At 39.9% G+C, this 27,442-nt stretch overlaps 1 protein-coding gene and 1 pseudogene across 1 annotated transcript; both read right to left on the bottom strand.

Annotated features, from left to right (window-relative positions):
- Window positions 1-4,633: 4,633 nt before the first annotated feature.
- On the bottom strand, window positions 4,634-5,566 carry LOC125283770 (olfactory receptor 7A10-like). Its single transcript, XM_048226963.1, has one exon. The coding sequence runs from the start codon at window positions 5,564-5,566 to the stop codon at window positions 4,634-4,636; it is 933 nt and encodes a 310-aa protein (XP_048082920.1).
- A 15,056-nt stretch (window positions 5,567-20,622) lies between these two features.
- On the bottom strand, window positions 20,623-21,475 carry LOC125280918 (olfactory receptor 7A10-like; annotated as a pseudogene).
- Between the last annotated feature and the right edge of the window lie 5,967 nt (window positions 21,476-27,442).

The raw sequence follows: 27,442 nt of genomic DNA, 5'->3' as shown, positions 1-27,442 counted from the left end.
CTAAGGTCAGGAACATGACAGGGATGTCCACTGTTGTCACTGTTGTTCAACATAGTACTGGAAGTCCTAGTCTGAGCAATCAGAAAACAAAAAGAAATAAAAGGCATCAAGATCAACAAGGAATAAGTCAAAATATCACTCTTTGCAAATGGCCAACAGACACATGAAAAAATACTCAACATCCCTCATCATCAGGAAAATACAAATCAAAACCACAAGGAGATACATCCTCACAACTGTCAGAATGGCTAAAAGTAACAACTCGTGTAAAAGAGGTGTTGGTGAGGATGTGGGAACGGGGAACCCTCTAGCACCAGTGGTGGGAATGCAGGCTGGTGCAGCCACTCTGGAAAACAATATGGAGGTCCCTCAAAAAGTTCAAAGTAGAACTATCCCCAGTACGTTTAAGGTGTTATTTTTTATAGCAAAGAAGGATTAAGGTAGCAGCTCGAACAGGGTTGCTAATCAGCTGCCATTAAGATAAAAAGATTAGCTGTGATTGTCCAGGTGGACAAAGGTAATCACAATGGTCCTCCAAATGTTAATGAGGGAGACAAAAGAATTGATGTCAGACTTTGAAAATGCTGCCCTGCTGGCTCTGAAGGTGGAGGAAGAGCTGTGAGCCAAGAACTCAGGCAGCTCAAAATTGAGACTAGAATTGGAAAGAAATCAGATTCTTCCATGAGTGTCTGGAAGGAATTCAACCCTACAGACATGTCACTGTTAGCAGTGTGAGACTCCTTTCAAGCTTCTGCTTCTAGAAGTGTAAGAGTAGGTATGTGTTTGTTTTAAACAACTAGTGTGGGGATATTTTACAGCACCAGGAGGAATCCATATGGACATCATCAATAAAATTTTTGAGGATATTAAGTTTAATCTTTCCAATTCATTCATAGCTTCCCTTGGATGAGGGCAATTTACACTTAAAGAACCCACATTAATTAGAAAAAAAATAAATCGATTTGGAGATATTCTGCCCCATCAGTTGTTACGGTGAATTCCTTGTGGCTTAAATATGCCTGTGGTCTCTCTATGAGGCCTTTGAAGCTGTGTCATCGGAAAGGAACTCAGGATCAAAATGAAAGTCTCGCATTATAATTTACAGCTTTGTGTCTATATTGCTGCATCCTTTCATTTCATATTGATTCAACCATTCATTCTTTTCAGTGCTATCCTCTCCAACTCTTCCTCAAGTTTCCTTCAACATAAAAGATGAAATCATAAATTGTCTCTGTGTGTACACATGGAGGGAATGTGCTTATTTGAAAGAAAAATGTGTACAAACACACACACACACGTCACAACCACTATACTGTACTGCTTTCTTAGGAGTAAAAAACTAATTTCCATACATTTCATTCTTTTCTTACAAGATTCATTTAACATATATTTAGTAATCCACACTGCCTTGAAAAATGAGGAAAGAGGCTCAGGGAGCTTAAATTTTTAATAATTACCTAACAAAGCAGTCGAAGCTTACCTAACAGTCTTATACACAAATGGAAACTTGTACTATGTACTCTTCACTTTCGTGTAGCTCCTTTAATTCTTCAAATTCTATACTTTAAATATGCAGTTTATTGTGTGTCATTATACTCCAATAATTGAATTAAGTGGAAAATATCTATTGCACATGGCTAAGGGAAGGATCTAGAGCACAGGTAGCTGACTCTCCATTGAAGGTTTGGGAGAGAGCTCTTCTAACATGTAGGAAAGTGGCATGAAATTCAAACAATTCATATAAGTTCATTTAATTTCTAATTGAAGAATACCTTACCTGTAGAAATGTAGCAATAAGACCGTGAATTGGCCGAGACAGAAAAGCACTACAGCCCCATACAACACAGTTGATGAATCTTAGAAACACAATTTAGAGATTCACTCCTGACCACAGACCCCCGAGGAGCCCAGCAGAGATCAGAAATGCTTCCCAGAAATTAATGCCATTTGATTGTAGAGACATTATTGATGAGGAGAACAAAGGCAAGAGAAATGCAGGTAAAAGCCAATCTCCTTACAATCTGCAGCCCCTGATGAATCCCTCAGACATTCAGAGCTTGACACCACCCCAGGAACTCCTGGCTGCCTTGATGTTGGTATTTCATTAGAGACTGACAGCAACCTTATCTTGACAATAGCCAGAGCTCTAAGGTCCTGTAAACTTCACATTCAGCATCCAGAAATTCCTTAGAAACTTATATTATCTCTACAGCCCTCCCTCCACAAACAAAAAGTATAGAATCAGCCATTCTTTATAATCCCAGTGAAGCTCTTCCTGCCCCAGTCCTGTCCCTGTGTTGTAATAAAAACAACTCTTTGCACCAAAATTGTTTCAAGAATTATTTCTTGAGCATCGTGTTCAGTCACCCCACATCAGTATGATATCCCATTTGACAAGGACAACCTGTTACACAGCAAGAGCTGACTGACACAATAATGCAAGTAAACAGACCTGAGGCAATTAGAACATGTGCTGCTTTTTATTTGACACATATGATCTGACAAATGAGGAGAGCAGTCATGATCGATCTATTATTTGAGTTTTTTTCTGATGATTTTATGACCAGGTGACTATGTGTGAGCTTCCTCCTGGGTCACTGGGAAAGTCTGAAAGATGTGCACGTTTGTGCAGAAGAACTGGTGACCCTGAACCACACGACCAGCAGGACATCAAGCTCTCCTGTGACGCCTCCTCTGATCGTGCAGGTGAAGAGATTTCTGAATAGGAAGGAAGTAAAAATGGATGGTACTGATACTGTTCATTTGCCATCCCTTAGCATTAGGAAAAGGGAGTTATTTTGTGTAACCGTAGAGAGAGTCATATTAGCAGGAAGCATTGGATGCTTTCAAGTAGAAACAGGAAGATAATGGGTGATAAAACAGAGAAGACTCTAACCAACCCTTCACCTCAATGAATAAACCTTATCGGTTGTGGACGCCAATCTTCTGTGCTTCAGTAAACAGATTCACAGCATGAACTGAGATGAAAAAAAAAAAAAAAAGAAAGAAAGAAAGAAAGAAAGAAAGAAAGAAAGAAAGAAAAATATTTTGTAACAGAATGAGTGTTCTGAAATTTTGCTTCATCATACTTACATTCATCCTGACACTAAGAACATGGAAGGTCAATCTATTTATTCAAATTGGTCTTTCCATGTCGACTGCCCTGGGAGAATCTTGCTAATCAGTGTTTGCCAGCGGCGATGGTTGGCATTCTGGATACTGAGCTGAATCACAGTAGAAATAAAAGAAGATGAAAATTGAGAGGTAGGCAAACCATAAGAGATGCTGACTCTAGGAAACCAATTGAGGGTCGCTGGAGGGGAGGAGTGTGGGGGATGGGGTAACTGAGAGATGGGCATTAAGGAGGCACGTGATGGGATGAGCACTAGGTGTATGCAACTGATGAATCAGTAAATTCTACCTCTGGGGGCGGGGGGGGGGGGAGGAAGACACTGGTTAGGAAACACAGGAGCATGTTTGTAGATAAGTGTCTGGAATTAAGCTTTGGATTTCTGAGGCATGCAATTCAAGGACAACCATGGTGAATAAACACATTGTCATGTGTGGGACACTATTACCAGATAAGCCCTCAAGCTGCCCCCAGCTGTGAAGTACTTCTTCAGAAAGCCCTGGGTCACCTTGATACTGACACATGAGTGACCCTGCTTTTCCCCTTCACCACCCAAATTCTAACCATATAAAATTCTCCAATAAAGCATGAACCCACAAACCCCTATATACTCTGGCCATGGGCCTTAATAAAGGCAGATCCCTTAGCAGGACTCATTCTTTCTCCCTCTCAATGCCTCTATCCCCCTCTGAGACCTTCCAGAATGGTCTTTGGGCATCCCATGTGCCCTCCAGGACCTATGAGGAATAGACCTGGTTTTGTTAGAGTTCTCCAATGGGTGCTGCTGAGGCCTGTCTTGCAGTCACAGTGAGAACCCAAGGGCTGGTGCAGCCACAGCAGAGGCTCTGGTCAGGGAAACATCTGTGGGAATGTCCACAAGCACAGGGGTGCAGGGGGTGCCCGGGCTTTCCTAGCCTGAGCATCCCTGTCAGGAGCCTGAGACTTAACCAGAACAGTGTTAGAGTCCACATGATCAGGAAGAGGAGTAATGGTAGTGATGTGAAAAGACTGACAGACTCTAGATGAAAACTGGAGTTTTGTATTCTCCTCTATAATAAAGTTATGTGAAAGGCTTGTTGGTTAAAGTAGTGTCTTCCAAATGGGGAATACAACTCATGAGTATTCTTTTGGGAAACCAAGGGAAAATTTACTTGGCATGGTATACGTTATTAAAAATGAAATTAGTTTGAAGAAGTCCAACTTGTCCCTTGGAAGATAGAGAAATTTCCAGGCACTTGTGATAAAAGGTTTGTGAAAGCATTAGGAATATATGAAGATGGACAAAGGGGAAAACTGTGTGTGTGTATCAGACAGAGCAGAAGCCTAATAAAGTGAGTTACTTAAATGCGTGGAAAAGTTGAATTCGAACAAATGGAAATTCCAGGAAATAAATAGAAGGAGCAGATTCTACTTCCACAGTTTGATCAAAGAATAGCAGTTGCTGGCTCTGGGACTGTGAGTCCTACAATCATGGGCACTTCTTCAAGCCAGGACTATTGGCCCTCACATCACTGGAACCCCAAGGATTCTTTTCAGAGCCCCCTTTATGTCCTTGTTCCTCAGGCTGTAGATGAAGGGGTTCAGCATGGGGGTGACCACCGTGTACATCACCGAGGCCACTGCACTTGCGTGGGAGCTCTGGGGAGCAGCAGAGCTCAGGTACACTCCTAGGCCCGTATAATAAAATAAGGAGATAACTGAGAGGTGGGATGCACAGGTGGAAAATGCTTTATACTTGCCCTGAGCTGATGATATTCGACATATGGAGGAAACTATCTTAGAGTAAGAATAAAGGATCCCAGGCAGGGGAGCACCACCCAGGAGCACAGTTGCAAAATACATCACTATATCATTAAGAAACTTGTCAGAACAGGCATGCCCGACTACCTGATTGAGGTCACAGAAAAAATGGGGGATTTCCACCTCTGTGCAGAAGGACAGCTGCAATGCCATTAAACTTTGTAATAAGGAATTCAGAACACTGATGATCCAAGACACCAGAACCAGGAGTCCACAGAGCTGGGGGTTCATGATGACCGTGTAGTGCAGGGGGTGACAGATGGCCACAAAGCGGTCATAGGCCATTGCAGTCAGGAGAAAATCATCCCAGCCTGCAAAGAGTAGGACAAAGTATATCTGAGTGATACAACCTTCATAGGTTATGACTTTGCTTTGAGTCTGGATGTTCCACAGCATCTTGGGGATGGTGGTGGAGGTGAAACAGATGTCTGCCAAGGACAGGTTGGCCAGGAAGAAGTACATGGGGGTGTGGAGGTGAGAGTCAGAGCTGACGGCCAGGATGATGAGCAGGTTTCCTAGCACAGTGATCAGGTACATGGAGAGGAGAAGCCCAAATAGGAGGGGCTGCAGTTCTGGTTCCTCTGATAGTCCCAGAAGGTGAAACTCTGAAATTTGTGTATCATTCCCTGGTTCCATGTGGCGGTGGAGACTATGAGAAAAGAAAAAAAATAAGATAATTTCCAAGCAAATGGACCTTATTTATGTATTTATTACTCCTCATTTAAAATTTTTGTTTTTATTTAAATTCCAGTTAATTAACCTACAGTGTAATATTCATTTCGCGTGTACAATATCGTGAATACAACACTTCATATAACACGTGGTGCTCATCACATGTCCCCTCCTTCAACCCCATCACCTATTTCCTCCATCTCCCCCACCTCCCCTCTGGTAACCATCAGTGTGTTCTCTATAGTTAAGAGTCTGTTTCTTGGTTTGTCTCTCTCTGTTTTTTTTTTTTTTTCCCCTTTTTGCTCATTTGTTTTGTTTCTTAAATTCCACATCTGAGTGAAATCATTTGGCTTTCTCTGACTGACTCGTTTCATTTAGCATATTACTCTCTACCTCCATCATGTTGATGCAAATGGCAAGATTTCATTTTGTTTTATGATTGAGAAATTTTCCATTCTACATATATACACACCACATCTTTATCCATTCATCTATTGAGGGACACTTGAGCTGTTTCCATAGTTTGGCTATTGTAGGTAATGCTGCTAAAAACATAAGGGTGCATGTATCCCTTTGAATTTGTATTTCTGTATTCTTTAGGTAAATATCTAGTAGTTCAATTGCTGCGTCATAGGTCAGTTCTATTTTTAACTTTTTTTTAAAGGTTTTATTTATTTATTTGAGAGATGGAGAGTGAGTGAGAGAGCGCACACACACAAGCAGGGGGAGGAGCAGAGGGAGAGAGAGTAGCAGGATCCCTGCTGGGCAGGGAGCCTGATGTGGGTCTCAATCCCAGGACCCTGAGCCAAAGGCAGATGCTTAAGTGACTGAGCCACCCAGGTGTCCCTATTTTTAACTTTTTGAGGAGCCTCTATACTGTTTTGCAAAGTGGCTCCACCAGTTTGCATTCTCATTGAGTAAGGAAAGGGTTAAGGTACAGGCAGGAAGTGGTAGGAACCCCCCCCCCCAATCCCCTGACTAGGTTCTTCCAGGGCTACTTAACCTGGTTCACAGAAATCCCAGATGCAGAGAAAAGTTATAGATAAGATATTAACCAGAGAGAAGGGAACATAAAGGATCCACCCTGTTTGTCCCAAATATAGATGGGATATTCACATGATAGTTACCAATTCACTTTGTTTGTCTTAAATGTTATAGATAAGATATTTACCAAGTTCCCTGGTCAATTTTCTGTTAAAGTCAGAAAATAAAAGCCCTTAGTGTCAACCTGTCCCAAACCCCTCTCACTCTAGACAGCTTTTTTTTTTTTCCTTTCCTTTCTGTTCTCACCTTCCCTTAATAAGCTTTCACTTTACTTAACATTTTTGTGTCCATGAGATTCATTCTTTGGCTCCATGAGACAAGAACCCTGTGACCCTGCAACCATACCATCAGGGCAAAGCATTCCTGCTTCTCCACATCCTCACAAACAACAGTTGCTCTTTGTGTGGCTGATTTTAGCCATTCTGACAGCTGTGAGGTGATAGTGCATTGTGTTTTTTTTTTTTATATAATGATTTTTTATTATGTTAGTCACCATACAGTACATCCCCGGTTTTGATTTGTAGCAAATACGCATTATTAACAGAGTGACATGCTACAATATATATTTTGCTATCAAAAAAGAAATATATATTTTTTGTATTGATCCGATCCCATTTAGGGGAAGTTACCTGATATCTCTGATTAGGAACTCCTGTCCATTCAGCCTTTTCTCCAAGAGGGCAAGTATTACAGTTTTAATGAGAAATGCCTTCCTGCATTTGAATAATATATGATGAGCACTGACATCTTCTAGACAAAGAGCATAAGGTGCTGAGAAAGAAAAGTCTATACATCTTTTGGGTAAATATCTAAGAGTGAAATTGCTGGATCATAGGGTAGCTTTATTTTTAACTTTTTGAAGAACCCCCATACTGGTTTCCGGAGTGGCTGTATCAATTTTTACTCCCACCGATAATGCAAGATGGTTCTCCTTTCTCTGCATCCTCGACAACACCTGTTAGTTCCTAGGTTGTCAATTTTAGCCTTTCTAACTGGCACGAGGTGATATCTCATTGTGCTTTTGATGTGTATTTCCCTGGTGATGAGTGATGTTGAACATCTCTTCTTGTGTTCGTTAGTCATCTGTATGTCTTCTTTGGAAAAGTATCTACTCACGTTTTCTGCTTTTTTCATACAAGGATTATTTGGTTTTTGGGATTTTTTGGGGGGGTGTTGAGTTTGATAAGTTCTTTATATATTTTGGACACTAGTCCTTTATCAGATATGTCATTTGCAAATCTCTTCCCCCATTCTGTAGGTTGCACTACTAGGTATTTACCCAAAGGTTACAAAAATACTAATTCGAAGGGGGTTCATGGCACCCTGATGTTATAGCAGCATTATCAACAATAGCTTAACCATGGAGATAGCCCAAATGTCCATCGACTGATGAATGGATAAAGAAGATGTGGTATATATACAGACACACAATGGAATTTTACTCTGACATCAAAACGTAGGAAATCTTGCATTTGCAATGATGTGGATGGAGCTAGAGTGTACAATGCTTAGAGAAATAAGTCAGTCTGAGTAAGCCAAATACCATATGATTTCATTCAAGTGTGGAATTTAAGAAACAAAACAAGTGAACATGGTAGGGGAAAAAAAGAGAGGAAACCAGGAAACAGACTCTTAAGTATAGAGAAGAAACTGAAGGTCGCTGGAGGGGAGGTGGGGGATGAGTGAAATAGATGATGGGAATCAAGGAGGGCTCTTGTGATGAGTACCCACAATTGTATGGAAGCGCTGAATTACTAAATTCTTAACCTGAAACTAACTTTGAATTGTATGTTAACTAACTGCAATTTAAATAAAAAATTAGGGAAAATAAGTCCTTACAACCCAATGACGGGGAAGGAACATAAATGTATAAGAAGAAAAAATCATATATCATGTCAGATGGTGACGGGTGTTATGAAGGAAAAAAAAAGTTGGTTTAAAAAGGGATGGATGGGGAGCGTGGTGCTAAGTTTTAATAGGAGTTCAGGAAGACCTGTAAAGCAGGTGACATTTTAACAGGGGTTCCATAAAGACTGAGCAGGAGGCAGGAGGATATCTGGGGGAGGTGGGTGCCCTGCAGGGAAAGCAGAGCAAAGGCCCTGCAGAAGGCACTTACTGCAGATCTGCAGATCTCAACATGCAGTCAGTGCGGTGAGGGAATGAGCAAGAGGGAGAGAGATGAGAGGTGGTGGCAGAGAACGTTGAGGACCGAGGGGGCTTTCCTGCCACTGATGGGACTTGTAGACACAGGGAATCCTTCCTTCACATGGTGTTCTTTGCATCTTATTAATTGTGTTCCAAGGTATTCTGTGAATAGAGATAGATCCCTTCCTTATTTCCACCTGTTGGTGAACATTCTGCATTTAAGGGTCCCATATTGGAGTATATGAACTCGGGTACCATTGCCCTGAGGACTGCTCATGCCCCACAACACACACACACACACACACACACACACACACACACACAGTGAACTCTGGCCTCCTGGCACTGCATTACTATCATGTTTTTCTCACCCTCCAGCCACAAGAATTTTGAAATAAATGATAGAAGTCAGCAGTCAACATCAGATTACCTTTACCCTGATGAATGTGTAAATAGCACTTAAATTCTAGTTTTTAAGTCTCCTGTGGACATGGAAACATGGGCTCCATTTTCATAGATCACCTTGTGTCCTGTGTTTAAAGAAACATAAAAAAGCAGTTCCAAAAACACTGAAAGGAAAGAAATAGACACAAGGGGGAAATGAGATCTAATAAGCTCCGGGGGGTCCCTGAGAGACTGATGAGCAGAAAGCTTTCCTGGTTCTGGCAGCATTCCAGCCCCAGTCCACATCCCCTTGCCGCCCAGAATAATTAACAAAGCAGGAAAATACCAATGTATCTAAACAAGAAAGGAGTGGTATTTTTATGTTGTCAAGACATTTTACTGATTGAATATCCCTCTAGAAAAATGTGCAAAGGGAACAAACCTGCAATTTACAATAGAAAATATACAATGTATGACAATAGAAGGGGATTTTTAAAGATGAAATAATAAAAGACTTTTCTGAATGCTTTAAATGCAAGACTTTTGGAATCAGAAAACCAGGTTTTGAATGTCAGATCTACCACATATATGCTGTTTGAACTTGGGAGAGACAAGCAATCCATTCCAAATGTGAATATCCTCGCTCAGATAGTGGGTATAGCAGCATCCACCCCTCCTGGGGTGGCAGACAGCAGTCGTCGGTATATGCAAAAGCTTACAGTACAGTTTCTTCCTGTGAGTAGATGAATGATTATCATTGGCGAAGAGATTTGGCTGAGATTTTTCTTCTACCTCACAAAGGTCTCCATCATTTCCACGTCTCTTCGTAATGAAGTATTACAAAGTAAAGCTAGTTAGCATACCCCTTTTTGTATACGAAGCACTCCTTTGTGTGTGTGTGTGTGTGTGTGTGTGTGTGTGTGTGTGTGTGTGTGTGTGTGAATACTCACTGTGAGAGAAGATGCTGAGAAGTGTATGTCTCAGGAACTGCTGTTGCAAGGGAAGAGCTACCTGCATGGCTCTGGGGCTTTCTATAAATACAGAACACGCTCAAAGCCACCACATCTTAAAAAATTCATTGCACACACCTCCTAGCTGATACTCTGTTTTCCTAGTTCCCTTAGCTGCAAGACTCAACATGTTCTCATTTCACTGGAACCACTTTATGTCCCCCATTTCCTTCCTCTGTTGCACCCGACTGGACTTCCACTCCTACCAGGTATTGATGACAATGAGGCCTGTATTGCTGAGTCCAATGGACACTTCTCTCTTGAACACATTACATAAAATAATTGTAAATGAGTCTATCTCATCTCAGGTGACCTCGGGTAAAAGTTCTCAGCTTCCATTCTCTCTGATCCTTTCCTGAAATACCTGCTGAGCTCTGAGACTCACCTGGGTGGGGTCTATAAGATGAAAGTCTCTGTGTGGATGTCTGAATTCATCCCTTGGTGGTTGATGATGGAGACCGAAGCTCTGTTCCCAGACAGGACAGCAGGAAGGAGTGAAGCATGGGTCCCCCAGCCAGACTTAGGAACACAAACCTGTAACAACCATGTCCTGGCCAGTCCAAGGTTCCAGATACTGAAGTTCTGCAGTAGAGGAGATATTTACAGCTCAGTATATCTGCTCATTAAGCACTGTTTCCATTGTTACCCCCACCTCAGAGCACTTCATTCCCCATGGGCCACTGGTCTGGACAGAATGAAAAATTTTCCTGCTGAGACTCTGTTCCTGGGAGACCAGAGTAGAAGTCAGGTGAATCCAGTTTTGTATTCCTCATTCTCCTGAACTAGGCTGCCTTCCAGAGGTCTAACCTCCTTGCGCTTTTCCTTAACCTTGAGATGATATTGAATTTATTTAGTTGATGGTTTACTTTACCATTTGTAGCTTTGGGGTGATGTTAATGAATAAGCCATGTGATCCTCTTCATGTGTGGTTTTGAATGAAAAATCTAAGTACTCACTTTGGAGTCTGAAATAAATTCTGTGTGTGATTCTTCAACGGGAGGGCCCCTGAGGTGACATTAAATATACCTCTGAAAAAGACATTTAGTAGGCACAATAATGTCCCCCAAATATTTCCACATCTTAATCTACAGAACTTTGGATACCTCTTGTGTCATGGCAAGGGAGAATTTAGGTTGCAAATGGTATTAACATTGCTAGTCATTTGACCCTAGAAAAAAGTTATTCTGATAATCCAGCTTGGCTCAATAGATCACAAGGGTCTTCCAATTGTGGAAGAGGGAGACAGAAGACTTGGAGTCAGAGAGAGATTTTGTGATGCTATTTTGCTGGCCTTGAAGATAAAGGGAGGGCACAAGAGCCAGGGAGTACAGGTGGCTCTAAAGCTGGAATAGGCAAGAAAACCTATTTTCCGCAGACCTTCAGAATGAACTCTTCTCTGCAGACAGTGAATTTAGCCCAGGGAGACCTATTTCAGTCTTCTCACTTCCAGAACTATCAGAAAATAAATTGATTCCTTTTAAGACAACAACATGGTAATTTGTTGCAACCACAATAAAAATCTAATCCAGACTTTTAACCAATAGCACTTTGGTCGGGGAAATAAATTCAGCCTGTCTCTTATTCATTTATATTCTCTTGGATAAGTGTATTCGGTAGTGTAATCCTACTTCAAGTAGACAAAGAAATCTGAAGTCAGTTTGGAGCTATTCAGCCCCAACAGCTGGTACAGAAAATCTACCATGCCATGAGTTGTACTGACTTGCAGACACTAAGGTATAAAAATTGAATCATTAAAGCCACTTATCTTAAATGTTTGTGTCCAAATTTTTACATCTTTTTACTTTCAAGTTAATCCAAATGTTCATTCTTTTCATTCTTATCGTCCCCCTCTTTCTCTCAAGTGTACTTATGACATGAAAGATCACCTAATAATGAGTCTCTCTGTGTGCTTATGAGCACCCATGTTACTTCAAAAGAAAGTTGTGTATAGACACACACACACAACCACACCCTCCCCCCCATCATACCCCTCAGCATTGAACATTTTCTTAGAGATCTACAAAATATGATCACAGATTTGTTTACCCCCACAACAGCCTTCTGAAATTAGTTTTATTATCCTGTGTTATCTTCAGGAATCAGAAAACAGAGGCTCGGGGGAATTGAATTTTAATAAGTTACAGAACAAAGTAGTTAAAGCCTATTGTGCACTTTCTGGAATTACATAGAAATGGAATCACTCAGAACGTGCTCTGAAATTCTACAACTCTTTTAATGCTGCAAACTGTAACTTACTTACCTTTTTAAATTAAAGTATAGTTGACAATGTTACATTAGTTTCTGAACATAAAGATTCAACCCACAACTCTTTATGTTACATTGTGCTCACCACAATTGCCGAACTATATATTTTAAGTACGTACAGTTTATTATATATAATTATACTTCAATGATACAGTTAAAAGGAAAAAGTCCAGAGGAGCATGGCTGAAGGTAGGAGCTAGAGCGCTGGTATAGCTGATTCACACCAAACAGGAATGGATGATATCTCTTCTAACTAGAAAGAAAGCAAAGTGTCTATATGGATATAGGATCAATGAAATTAAATTTAGGCAATTCACATTTGGTATTCCTGCTCTAAATCACTATCAGGTACTGATTTTCTATTCAAAATACTCTTTCCCAAAGAACAAACAAAGCCCACCATGAATAAAAGAAAGGAAATAATAAAGATCAGAGCAGAAATACATAACATAGAGCATGGAGACTACGAAAGGCAATGGAAAAAAATAAAAAAACCAAGAGATGGTCCTATAAAGTTAAACAAAATTGACAAACCCTTAGCTGCACTTATGCAGGAAAAAAAATGACACAAATAATAATATAAAAATTGAGAAAGAAGAGGGGGAGGCAAGATGGCAGAGGAGGAGGGGACCCCGTTTCAACTGGTCCCTTGAATTTAGCAGGATATCCAGCAAACCATTTTGAACACCCACAAAATCACCCTGAGATGTAAGAATATGTATCTGGATCTCTACAAGCAGAAAAGTGACTGCTTTTGTCAAGGCAGGACATGTTGAGACGTGAATCTGCAGGGAAATGTTGGAAGATAAACAGAATGGTGAGGGATCCTCCATAAGCTGGACCCTGGAAAGTGATATAACATCAGAGCACAGATTCAGAACCCTGAGAAATCTGCTCTAGTGAGAGACATCTCTCTCTGAAGGGGGCTCTGGAAATGAAAAGGCAGAATTCTTGGTAAGGCGTTGTGGTCTCAGGTCAGGAGGGACCACAGAGCAAAGGGGGATTCCTGAAATGGTAGAGGTTCCTGAATATTGTAGCCAGAAAGCAGGTTATGGTCACTGAGCCCGGGAAGGGACTCTCAGCTTGGATCACTAAAAACCGCGAGCTGGGCCGTCGATAACCGCTCTTTCCTTGAATGGCCTGAAAAAATCTGGAACCTGTGCCCGCAACCAGGCAAAAACTCACAGAGCTGCAGTGGTTGGGAATGGGCTTTAGAGGGGAACCCAGACCTGATTCAGAGCTTGGGGTGCACTCTTGGAAACCTGCAGCCGCTTGAGGTTTTAGAGTCACAAAGGGCAGAGGCACTCCTGGGCCTCTGGGACTACCTCCAAGAGAGTTGCTGTGGGCATGCACCATGGCATGCAGTTTTCACTGGCGCCTGGAGCAGTGGAGACTGTTTGTCCTGGAGGGTTTATTAAAGAGCACAGATTGCAAATTTTCTGCTCTGGGCCAGAGGCTGGCTGTGGCCATTTTGGCTCTGATCCTTTGTAGAGGTGCAGAAAGCCCCCAGGGAACAAGAGCCACACAGAAGACCAATTCCCCTGAGCCCACCCCCCTGACAAGGGGTGGGGCAACTTCACCCAGGCCAGGATACCTGAGATACAGCACGGGAGACCTCTCCCCCAGAAGACAGGCTGGAAGAACACGTGAATGACAATCCTATGGATCCTATCAGACTGTAAAATCCCAACGCCAGAGGAAAAGAGTATATTGAGCTCTAGGGGTTGCTTCACAACTTGTTTATTTTTCAGATATAATTCTCCTTTTCTTTTTTCTTTCCTTTTCTCATGCTTTCTCTCTGTTGTAATTTTCTTTTTACCTTCTCCTCATTTCATCTACATGTCTATTATATCAGTTTATTTTTCACAGTCGCTTTTTAACTTGTATTTTTACACACCTATATTTTTATAGACATATGCTTTATTTTAACCCTTTTTCCATTCTATTTGGCTTTACCATTTTATATACACAAGTTTTACTTTCCTTGTAATTTTGGGAAGTAGTGTCCTCTAACACACAGACCAAAGTACACCCAGGAAGAACTGAAACACCCTGTTTGTCTACACTGAGAGAGTATAGTCCCCCTGCCTCTCAGGGCCTTTTTGAATTTTTTTTTTTAATTTTTAAATTTTATAAATTTTATTCTTGTCTTTCCTTTGGCTTTGTTTTTTTGGTGGTGTCTTCCAACTGCTCCAGATTTTCCTAAGGTGCACCTTGCTTGGGTCATGGTTGATATTTTGGATTCTTTTTTTTTAATATAATAATTTTTTTTTAATTATATTACATTAGTCACCATACAGCACATCCCTGGTTTTTATATAAAGTTCCATGATTCATTAATTGTGTATAACACTCAGTGCACCATGCAATACGTGCCCTCCTTACTACCCAGCACCAGCCTATCCCATTCCCCCAGCCCCTCTCCTCTGAAGCCCTCAGTTTGTTTCTCAGAGTCCATAGTCTCTCATGCTTCATTCCCCCTTCTGATTACCCCCCTTTCTTTATCCCTTTTCCCCCTACCGATCTTCCTAGTTCTTATGTTCCATAGATGAGAGAAATCATATGATAATTGTCTTTCTCTGCCTGACTTATTTCACTTAGCATTATCTCCTCCAGTGCCGTCCATGTTGCAGCAAATGTTGAGAACTCGTTCTTTCTGATAGCTGAGTAATATTCCCTTGTGTATATGGACCACAACTTCTTAATACAGTCATCTGTTGAAGGGCATCTCGGTTCCTTCCACGATTTAGCTATTGTGGACAATGCTGCTATGAACATTGGGGTGCATATGGCCCTTCTCTTCACTATGTCTGTATCTTTGGGGTAAATGCCCAGTATTGCAATGGTGGGTCATAGGGTAGCTCAATTTTTAACTTTTTAAGGGACTCCCCACTGTTTTCCAGAGTGGCTGTACCAACTTGCATTCCCACCAACAATTTAGGAGGTATCCCCTTTCTTCACATCCTCTCCAACAATTGTTGTTTCTTGCCTTGTCAATGTTACCATTCTAACGGGTGTAAGGTGGTATCTCAGTGTGGTTTTGATTTGAATTTCCCTGATGGCTAATGATTTTGAACATTTTTTCATGTGTCTGTTACCCAGAGCAATCTACACTTCCAATGCTATCCCGATCAAAATACCAATGACATTTTTCAAAGAACTGGAACAAACAGCCCTTAAATTTGTGTGGAACTAGAAAAGGCCACGAATCACCAAGGAACTGTTGAAAAGGAAAAACAAAGCTGGGGGCATCACAATGCCCGATTTCGAGCTGTACTACAAAGCTGTGATCACAAAGGCAGCATGGTACTGGCACAAAAACAGACACATAGACCAATGGAACAGAATAGACAGCCCAGAAATGGACCCTCAGCTCTTTGGGCAACTAATATTTGACAAAGTAGGAAAAAACATACGGTGGGAAAAAGACAGTCTCTTCAATAAATGGTGCTGGGAAAATTGGGCAGCTACATGCAAAAGAATGGAACTTGCCCACTATCTCACACCATACACAAAAATAAACTCCAAATGGATGAAAGACCTCGATGTGAGACAGGAATCCATCAAAATTCTAGAGGAGAACATAGGCAGCAACCTCTACGACATCGGCCAAAGCAACCTTTTTCATGATACATCCCCAAAGGCAAGAGAAACAAATGATAAAATGAATTCATGGGACTTCATCAAGATTAAAAGTTTCTGCACATCCAAGGAAACAGTCAGAAAAACTAAGAGGCAGCCCACGGAATGGGAGAATATATTTGCAAATGACACTACAGATAAAGGACTGGTATCCAAGATCTACAAAGAACTTCTCAAACTCAATACACGAGAAACAAATAAACAAATCAAAAAATGGGCAGAAGATATGAACAGACACTTTTCCAATGAAGACATACAAATGGCTAACACACACATGAAAAAATGTTCAAAATCATTAGCCATCAAGGAAATTCAAATCAAAACCACACTGAGATACCACCTTACGCCAGTTAGAATGGCAAAAATAGACAAGGCAAGAAACAACAATTGTTGGAGAGGATGTGGAGAAAGGGGATCCCTCCTACATTGTTGGTGGGAATGCAAGTTGGTACAGCCACTCTGGAAAACCGTGTGGAGGTCCCTTAAAAAGTTAAAAATTGAGCTACCCTATGATCCAGCCATTGCACTACTGGGTGTTTACCCCAAAGATACAGACGTAGTGAAGAGAAGGGCCATATGCACCCCAATGTTCATAGCAGCAATGTCCACAATAGCTAAATCGTGGAAGGAGCCGAGATGCCCTGCAACAGATGACTGGATTAAGAAGTTGTGGTCCATATATACAATGGAATATTACTCAGCAATCAGAAAGAATGAGTTCTCAACATTTGCTACAACATGGACGGCACTGGAGGAGATAATGCTTAGTGAAATAAGTCAAGCAGAGAAAGACAACTATCATATGATTTCTCTCATCTATGGAACATAAGAACTAGAATGATCAGTAGGGGAAGAAAGGGATAAAGAAAGGGGGGGTAATCAGAAGGGGGAATGAAACATGAGAGACTATGGACTATGAGAAACAAACTGAGGGCTACAGAGGGGAGGGGGGTGGGGGAATGGGATAGACCGGTGATGGGTAGTAAGGAGGGCACATATTGCATGGTGCACTGGGTGTTATACACAACTAATGAATCATCGAGCCTTACATCGAAAACCGGGGATGTACTGTATGGTGACTAACATAATATAATAAAAAATCATTATTAATAAAAAAAAATAAAAAAAAATAAAATTATTCTTGAAATAAAATTATTAGAAGAAAACTAGAAAATAAAGCCAAAGAAATAAAAAAAAAAAAAAAAGAAATCAGGTCTCGAATGATACCAAAAGACTGAGATTATTCCCTGCATATTCTTAAACCACAATGCTTTGGAACTGTAACTCAATCACAAAAAAAAAACAAACAAACAAACAAAAAAAAAACAAAAAAAAACCACATTTGGAAGAAATTCAAACACTTGGAAGTTAAAGAGCACCCTGCTACAGAATGATTGGGTCAACCAGGAAATTAAAGAACCTAAACAATTTATGGAAGCTAATGAGAACAAAAACACATTGGTCCAAAACCTATGGGATACTACAAAGGCGGTCCTAGGGGGACATAGATAGCCATACAAGCCTCTCACAAAAAAATTAGAAAAATCCTAAATGCTCAAGCTACCATTACACCTAAATGGAGCTGGAGAAAGAACAGCAAATAAAACCTAAACCAAGCAGGAGAAGAGAAATAATAAAGATTAGAGCAGAGATCAATGATTTAGAAACCAGAAAAACAGTAGAACGGATCAACGAAACTAGAAGGTGGTTCTTTGAAGGAATTAATAAAATTGATAAACCTCTGGCCAGACTTATCCAAAACAAAAGGGAAAGGACCCAAATCAATAAAATCATGAATGAAAAGGAAGAGATTATGACTAACAGCAAGGAAATAGAAACAATAATTAGAAATTATTACCAGCAACTATATGCCAACCAATTAAGCAACCTGGGAGAAATTCAAGCCAAAACCACAATGAGGTCCTACCTTACACCAGTTAGAATGGCAACAATTAATAAGGCAGGAAACAGCAAATGTTGGCAAGGGTGTGGAGAAAGGGGAACCCTCTGATACTATTGGTGGAAATGCAAACTGGTACAGTCACTTTGGAAAACAGTATGGAGGTTCCTCAAAAAGTTAAAACTAGAGCTACCTTACAACCCAAAATTGCACTACTAGGTATTTACCCCAAAGATACAGGTATAGTGAAAAGAAGGGGCACATGCACCCTAATGTTTATAGCAGTAATGTACACAATAACCAAACTGTGAAAGGAGCCGAGATGGCCTTCAACAGATGAATGGATAAAGAGGATGCGGTCCATATATACAATGGGATATTATTCAGCCATCAAAAAGGATGAATACTTACCATTTACATAAATGTGGGTGGAACTGGAGGGGATTATGCTAAGTTAAATAAGTCAAGCAGAGAAAGACAATTATCATATGGTTTCACTTATATGTGGAACATAAGGATTAGCACAGAGGACCATAGAGGAAGGGAGGGAAAACTGCAGAGGAAGGAATCAGAGGGGGAGACAAACCATGAGAAACTATGGACTGGGAGACACAAATTGAGGGTTTCAGGGGGGGCGCAGGGGGATGGGGTAGCCAGGTGATGGATATTAAGGAGGGTGTGTGCTGTGATGAGCACTGGGTGTTATATGCAACTAATGAATCCTTGAACACTGCATCAAAAACTAATGATGTACTATATGTTGGCTAGCTCGACATAATAAAAAAATAGCCTTAATGTTAAAAAAAAAAGTATTTTTCAGAACAGCCGTTAAAGGGCCATTTTTCAACAAATACCTGTGCTTGTAGACTTAATGCCTAATAGCTTGAAATTGTGATTTTTTAATCATATCATGAAGTAGATTTATATTCTATTTATATCCTGGAGTTTCAGCTTTTCTAAGGTTCAACCGCTTTATCAATTTTAATTAAGTTCATTTGTTGAACTTTCTGCTCCTTTTGAAGACCAACAATGTTCATTTTGTTTTTCAAACTTCCAAAGTTAGTCCCAACCTTGAATCAGAAGCAATTTGGAGATTCCCATAGTTCATATAGTGATGAACTGTGCTAGTTTTAAGAAATAAACGACATTGACAACTGAGGACGTTTTTACAATCTTATTGTAGAGGAAATTCTGAGATCATAGTTTCTTAAACCTTTCTATGTTAATACCTTAAATGCTCTTCTCAATAACATAAATTTAACCTACTAGTTTGTTTTTAGCTAGTCATGGGGCTGTATGATCCTCATTAGACTCCGTTCTCTTAGCTCAGCATCCATAGCATCCCTGGCACAGAATAGTAAGGCAAAAATTGCATATGAAAAACACACTCCAAGTGTAATCTACAGAAAGAAAAATGTGCATAAACCAATGGACTTATAATGGACTTTGTATCAGAGAAGACCTGAAATATGGTGAAGTAAAATTTTCACACCATATTTTTTTGTGGAAAATGTGTTTTTTTGATGAACATCTACTCATTGAAGTGCAGGATATTTGGTGTCCATGTTTAAAGGGTTTTATTAATTGGAGTGAAGAATTTAGTAGCAGATTTTATATTATTTAATTGGATGATTTACTGTTTCTATTTGAAAGTTTCCAGTGCTGCCTACAAATATTATTCCTTCCCTTGCTCTAAACTCTTCCCCTTAAAAAATGTTGTCATGAACATTATTGTGTGAGTGAGCGGACAATTGGCATGTTCACTCCGTCATTAATTTCATTATGTTTATTATGCTCTAAACTCTCTTCCATCCTATGATCAAAGGATGACTCAGACAAGAGCTGGAATTCCTGCCCAGTAATGCTCTGGGAATGGAAACTTGTGACTGAAGGTCCCACAATTTATTCCCGCAAAAACATGCAGGTCGTTCCAACCTCTACCAGTTACCTGGATGGGAATCTCAGTGGTAGTCACTTTTAGTACAGTTATTTGAAATAAATGTGAATAACCAGGTCATTATGAATACTCCTTTCAAATATCAGAACAAACGTCAAAAATAAGAAGCAGTTGGTTATTCTTAATAGACTCAGTTCTGTTTACATTGAGTATTGTATCAGTCAGCTATTGCTGCGTGACAAGCCATGCCAAACATTAAAGACATAAGATAATGCTTCTGTGAAGGAGTGATGCTCACAAAATGAAGCGCTGTGGTCTCAGACTTTTCTATTATGAACTTAAATAAACAGCTGTGGTGGCCAAGAGTAGATTTTCCATAGGAGTATTATTCAGTCAAACAAAAGAAAAAATACTCAGTATGAGATATTTTATTTGAGAAGAAATTACTCTTAACTGATTCATACAGTCCTTTGAATAAGTGAGAATGTCCAACTATTTCACATCAGAGGTTAGGAACGACATTGAGGAAGTAGGAAATGCCAAAGGGAAAATCTCTTGGATATCAGAGTTATTACCAAGTTTTAAAAAAGTGATTTACATAAATTATGCAGAGAGGTAAAAAAATAGAAATTACAGGAAAAAAAATAGAGGAGGTATGTTCCACTTCCACAATCTGATCAAAGTATCTCAACATTTGGCTCAGGCATTGGGCCCTGCAATCGTGGGCACATCTTCAGCTACAGGACAATTGGCCCTTTTAGAGCTGTCAGCCCAGAGAATCTCATCAGAGCCTCCTTTATGTCTCTGTTCCTCAGGCTGTAGATGAAGGGGTTCAGCATGGGCGTGACCACCGTGTACATCACCGAGGCCACTGCACCTGTGTGGGAGCTCTGGGTAGCAGCAGAGCTAAGGTACACTCCCAGGACTGTGCAATAAAATAAGGAGACAACTGAGAGGTGAGATGAACAGGTGGAAAATGCTTTATGCTTGCCCTGAGCTGATGAGATCTCACATATGGAAGAAACTATCTTAGAGTAAGAGTAAAGGATGCCAATGAAGGGACCGACAGCCAACAACGTGGCTGCAAAATATATCACCATGTTATTCAGAAAGGTGTCAGAACAAGCAAGTTGTAAAATCTGACTGACCACAGAAGAAGTGGGGAATTTCCACCTCTGTAAGAAGGACAGCCGCAACACCATGCAAGTGTGTAACAAGGAATGCAAGACACTCAGGATCCAGGATACCAGAGCCAGCAGTCCACAGAGCCAGGGGTTCATGATGACCGTGTAGTGCAGGGGGTGACAGATGGCCACAAAGCGGTCATAAGCCATCACAGTCAGGAGGAACATGTCTAATCCTGTAAATAGTATGAAAAAATACATCTGTGTGATGCAGCCTGCAAAGGTTATGACTTTGCTCTTAGTCTGGATGTTCCACAGCATCTTGGGGATGGTGGTGGAAGTGAAACAGATGTCTACAAAGGACAGGTTGGCCAGGAAGAAGTACATGGGGGTGTGGAGGTGGGAGTCTGAATTGACGGCCAGGATGATGAGCAGGTTTCCAAATGCAGTGATCAGGTACATGGAGAGGAAAAGCCCAAATAGGAGGGGCTGCTGTTCTGGTTCCTCTGAAAATCCCAGAAGCTGGAACTCTGAAATTCCTGTATAGTTTCCTGGGTCCATGTGTTGGGGGTGACTAGCATCACAAGGGAAAATAAGAGACTAATTTTCACACATTGCTTACAATGACATTGCTACTCACTGCTCACTTTGTGGAAAAGCAACAATTTATATTTTCCAGTCAAGAAACTAATTGAAATATTTGTGAATGGATTTGGGCCCCTTGAGAAGATCCCAGTTCCTCTCTGATTAGGCATTTTCATCACAACGTCAGGTGTTCTCTAAATGGTTGTGTATTGTACAGTTTTAGTAAGGAATGATTTCATGCATTTGAGGAATATACAGAATGTAGAGCATGTTTTGGAAATTCTATCATAAACCAGAGAGTGCTGAAAAGCAAAAATCCCTGCAATTCAATGATGGTGATAGGGTTGATGCGTATATAAAGATTAAATAATCATGAGAAGGGGCAGATGGTATGAGCAAAACACAAGCAGATTAAGGGAGAGTATGGGTGAGGTATTATGTTGGGTGTTTATTCAAGGTTGGGTAAGAAGGTGACATTTGAACAGAGACCTCATGGAAGAGGGTGTGGAAGACAGGAGGTTTGCTGGTAGAGGGACTGGCTGGTGCAAAGGCCCTGAAATAGAGGAGGCTGTGTATCTCAGCTCTGAGGACTGCTGTCACTCATCAAGGTGCCCCCCTCCCCCGCACTGTGACTTAAACACAACACAGCACACCATGTCCTCCTGGTGTGTGTTACTTCTATGTCCTTCTCACCTCTCCCCCATCTGCTCCAACACACTGTTTAAGATATGAATGCATACACATCATATTATCTTTCCCATAAGGAATGTAGAAATAGTACCCAGAAATTCCTATTTATAGCTTCCCAGGGACAAATCATCTTGGGGCTCCATTTTGGAATGGCCACATTTTGACCTGTGTGCAAAGAAACATAAAAAATTGTGTTCAACACTCGGTGTCTTTTCTGGTTTCATACAAATTTTAGATTGTTCATTCCAGCTCTGTGAAAAATGCTGGTGGTATTTTGATAAATATTGCAATGTGTAGATTGCTTTGGATAGCATAGACATTTTAATAATATTTGTTCTTCCAATCCATAAGCATAGAGTATTTTTCAATTTCTTTGTGCCTTCCTCAGTTTCTTTCATAAGTGTTCTACAATTTTCAGAGTACAGATCTTTTACCTCTTCGGATGGGTTTCTTCCTAGATATCTTATAGTTTTTGGTACAATTGTAAAACGGCTAAGAGACACGTGAAGATATGGTTACATCACTCATCATCAGGGAGATACAAATCAAAACCACAATGAGATACCACCTCACACCAGTCAGAATGGCTAAAATTAACAACATAGGCAACAACAGATGGTGGCCCAGATGCAGAGAAAGGGGAACCCTTGCACACTGTTGGTGGGAATGCAAACTGGTGCAGCCACTCTGGAGAACAATAGGGAGTTCCCCAAAAAATGAAAAAAAAAGAGCTTCTCTACCATGCAGTAATTGCACTGCATGGTATTTATCCAAAGGATACAAACATAGTGATCGCAAGGGCCACCTGCCCCTCAATGTTTATAGCAGCAAAGTCCACAACAGCCAAACTATGGAAAGATCCCAGATGTCCATTCACAGATGAATGGATAAAGAAGATGTGGTATATTTATACAATGCAATATTAGTCAGCCATTAAAGAATGAAATCTTGCCATTTGCAATGATGTGGATGGATCTAGCATGTATTATGCTAAGCAACATAAATCAGAGAAAGACAAATACTATATGATTTCATTCATATGTGGAATTAAATGTTTTTTTTTTATTATGTTACATGGAATTTAAGGAGCAGAACTGATGAACATAGGGGAAGGGAAGGAAAATAATAAGATAATAGAGAGGGAGGGAAACCATAATAGACTCTTGATTATAGGACACAAAGGGAGGGTTGCTGGAGGGGAGGTGAATGGAAGGATGGGGTAATTGGGTGATAGGCATTAAGGAGGGCACTTGATAGAATGAGCACTGGGTGTTATAAGTAATTGATGAGTCAATAAATTCTACCTTTGAGACTAATAATACACTATATGTTAATTAAATTGAGCTTAAATAAACATTTTTAAAAATAAAAGCAGTTTTTTATGTTCAATAAACAGACAGAGGGAGGGTGAAATGAGATGGACATAAAGAATAAAATCATCTAATAAGCTCAGTTGTCCTGAGAGACTTTGAGGAAGGAAAGCTTCCTTGGTGCTAGTGGTGTCCAGTCCTGGTTATATCCCATTGAACCCAGCAAAAATAATAAAAGAGCAAAATTAAATTTGTCCACAACACAAAGTGGTGACATTTTTATGGTGTGAAACACCGTACAGATTGAACATCACAAAAGAAAAATGAGTAAGGAGAATAAACTGAAATCTCACAAAATTTGGGCATTTTTATTACCAGATAGCAGACAACAGAAGACTTGCTTTTCCTTTGCCTATTCCATATTTATTTGACCAGTTGGTTTTTGTTCGGTCCAATAAAGGATGAGGTGAGCTCATTCATCACTTTTCTTATGTGGCATCTTTTTGTGTTTATTTGTTATTCTTAGTCTTTGGGTTTTAGTCACTTTCTTGACAAGTCTGATGAGCACAACTGCTCATGGTTCTGTTCCTTGTCCAACATACAAAGGCCTCCCTAGACTCTGTGAAATCCTACACACCGTATGGCAATCTATCCTCTTACTCGAATACTCTTCATGTGACTTATCTGAGGACATTATCTCGACTCACATTTATTTTACCACGCTCTTTTCCGTCACTCTGATGTAAGGACCAAAAGAGCCTGGAATTCACCTGTGTTGTTCATTTTTTTTCTTTATGGGTGTGAATGTATATGCACTTACATAGAAACAAATTCAAGTAAATGAGACATTATGAAATACAAAGAATGACAGAGGAGATAAAACCATGTTAAAGAGAGCAGTTTTAGTAACTGTATTCAACAACATTGAAGGGAGTTTTGAGGACTAACTGAAACATGACCTTCAGAAGCAGTAATTCCACAAAATCAGCATGGATGAATAATGAAATTTCCCAAACCTTGAAATAAAAGGGCATAAGATATAAAGTTCTTAGAAATTTCTGGCACATAGTAGGTGCTTTTTTTAGTATTTGTTGAATGAATCAGGAATTAGGTCTCATTATATACGACATTTAATACATGACAAAGCTGCATTTGGATGTAGTTAGAAAAGATTGGATTGCTGAATGGAAGTTGGCACAAATGGCTTTCTCTGTGGAAGGAAGTGCAGCTGTTCCTTATCTCACACACCTCACAAAAATCAGGAGTAAACCCTCAGTGTAAGTGTAACCATTCCATTTCAGATGCACATCTAGAAAATACATATAAAATCCACAGGTGGGCAAACCACCATAATTAAGGCAAAAATCTCAGAAGTAAAAAGATTGATATATTTAACTAAATAAAATTTAGAACTATTTAAAAAATTATTTATTTGTTTGACAGAAAGACAAGCGGGGGAATGGTGGGGATAGGGAGAAGAAGGCTCACACTGAGTGGAGAGCCCAACGTAGGGCTGGATCCCAGGACTCTGGGAACATGACTTGAGTGGAAGGCAGACGCTTAGCCAATTGAGCCATTCAGGTACCCCTAAAATTTAAAACTATTTTATGGCCAACAATGTCTAACTAAAGGTCAATACAGAAACTGTGATTTACAACAATTATTTGAAATGCTGATAAGTAGGCATATAATATGTGGATATATAATAATAACAGGTAAATGAACATGGTGATCAAATATATGACTCCTGTTGGGGCTCACTAATAGCTTAAAAAATCAACAGAAATCTCTTTCACACCCATCACCCTGAGAAAACACTCAACAAGCTGTCATACTGGTTGGGGTTGATATTTTTAATCAAGTAGCAAATGGGTACTCTCTAATTTTGTTGTCAGAATTGTGAAGTGTTACAACATCTTGGAGAGGCTCTGAAGACAGCTACAAATATTAAAAATACAGATGTACTTTGGGGTGCCTGGCTGGCTCAGTCAGTAGAGCGTGGGACTCCTGAGCTTGGGGTTGTAAGTTCAAGCCCCATGTTGGGTGAAGAGATTACTTAAAAAATTAAATATTAAAAAAATATTGATATGCTTTAACTCAGGGTTTCTCAGCCTCTGCACTACGGACATTTGGGGCCAGAGCCTTCTCTGTGGTGGGCTGTGTCCTGCAAACTGTGGGCTGTTTAGACCATCCCTGGCTTCCAAACACCCCTTTACAGTGTGACAGCCCAAAATGTGTTTGAACATTGCTCAACGGCCCCTGGGCTCAATGGCCCCTGGCGCCCTCACCTTTGGTAGAGAAATATAGTTTTAAATACTTAAAAAATATTTTTATAACATATATATTCAATAGTATTACTCCTCATTCAATAATAACTTAATGAAAAAATACAAAAGATCATCAAAAGTGTAAATGGCACAGCCACACCATGAAATGTCATGCAGGCATTGAAATAATGACCTAGGATCACACTGGTTGACTGTGTAAGATACTCCTGAGTCAGAAGTCTGGGGGAGAAAAGCTAGAAAAAAAGATGTGCCAGCATGTAAAGAGTACTTAAAATATGCATAGGTGTCTTTTCATACATTCAAATTGAAAGGGTGTGAATGTGTATGTGTGCACAACACAGAATAGTCTAAAAAGAAATGAAGACTTTTGAAAGAAAGAAGAACACATGAAATTAAAATAGAAGACATAAAATAAAAAAAGGAAAGAAGAGTGAAAATGCATTTACGTTAAGCAGAGTGGCTCAAAACAACTGTCAGAAATGAAATTGAAGGAAGACCCCAAACCAACTTCTGAGTAAAAAGATTTAAAAGAGTAATAATTCACATGGGTCTAAATCTAAATTAGATTGTCAAGGACTCGGGAATAAAAGAATTTGAAAAAGTCTTTCAATGTGGACAGAAGCAGTATCTAAAGTTTTAGTGTCATCTCACATAAAGAGATATGGGACAAGTGTGCTTATGGAAAGTAAAGGTAATTCTTAGTCAAACGTAAAGTAGAATCCCTTCCAAGTGATGGCATTTTATTTTACAAATATATTCAATAATAAAGGGCCACAAGGAACAGTAAGGTATTCGGAGATGTGAACACTAGTTGGAATATATGTATAAAGGGTGATTTGTGAGTGATAAGTATGCAGAAGGACATGCACTTTCAGGGTTTGGAAAACAGGAATCAACAAGTGAAGAATATTAAGGTGACAGATCAATTCTTTCAGCAAAACAAACAAACAAACGAAAAAGTAGAAAATTAGTGGAGGGAATATATTATGAGTAACTCACAGACTTGACCACACAAAATTTATACACTCTCAGACATTCTGCGCAAATACATCTACACAAATATAAAAAAGAAAAATGGCAAGTAGCTAAATTGGTGAAATAAACAACAATACTTTGCTTGAAAGAATGCAATAAAAAAGGGAATAAAATCATTCTGACCCCACTATGCAAACACCAAGAACTCCCACAGACATTTTTCAATGGAGAGAGTGGGCGGCGAGCTAAGCCAGGACACATTGAGGCTCACATATGAGGTAATTGTAAAGGAAGCTCATTAGCATACTTTTCCATATAATAACACATAAAAAATTTCATTCGAATACTCAAGAGAGAGGAGGTACTGTGATATGTATGTTTCATGGACTGCTCTTGCATAGATGCACCTGCCAGAATTCTTTCATCTGGATTTTCCTCCTTAGTACAGAAATGTAGTCTAATATGTCCCATTTTAAACACGAAAGGCATATCCTCACTTCACTGTATGTCCCTCCACAGCTAATACTTGACTCTTCTACTCTGGTTAATTGCAAAGGTCCTTGGTCTCATGTTCTACTTTC

This window comes from Ursus arctos, unplaced genomic scaffold (genome assembly GCF_023065955.2).
Source record: "Ursus arctos isolate Adak ecotype North America unplaced genomic scaffold, UrsArc2.0 scaffold_14, whole genome shotgun sequence".
NCBI lineage: Eukaryota > Metazoa > Chordata > Mammalia > Carnivora > Ursidae > Ursus > Ursus arctos.
This window is presented reverse-complemented; position numbering and strand designations above follow the sequence as displayed.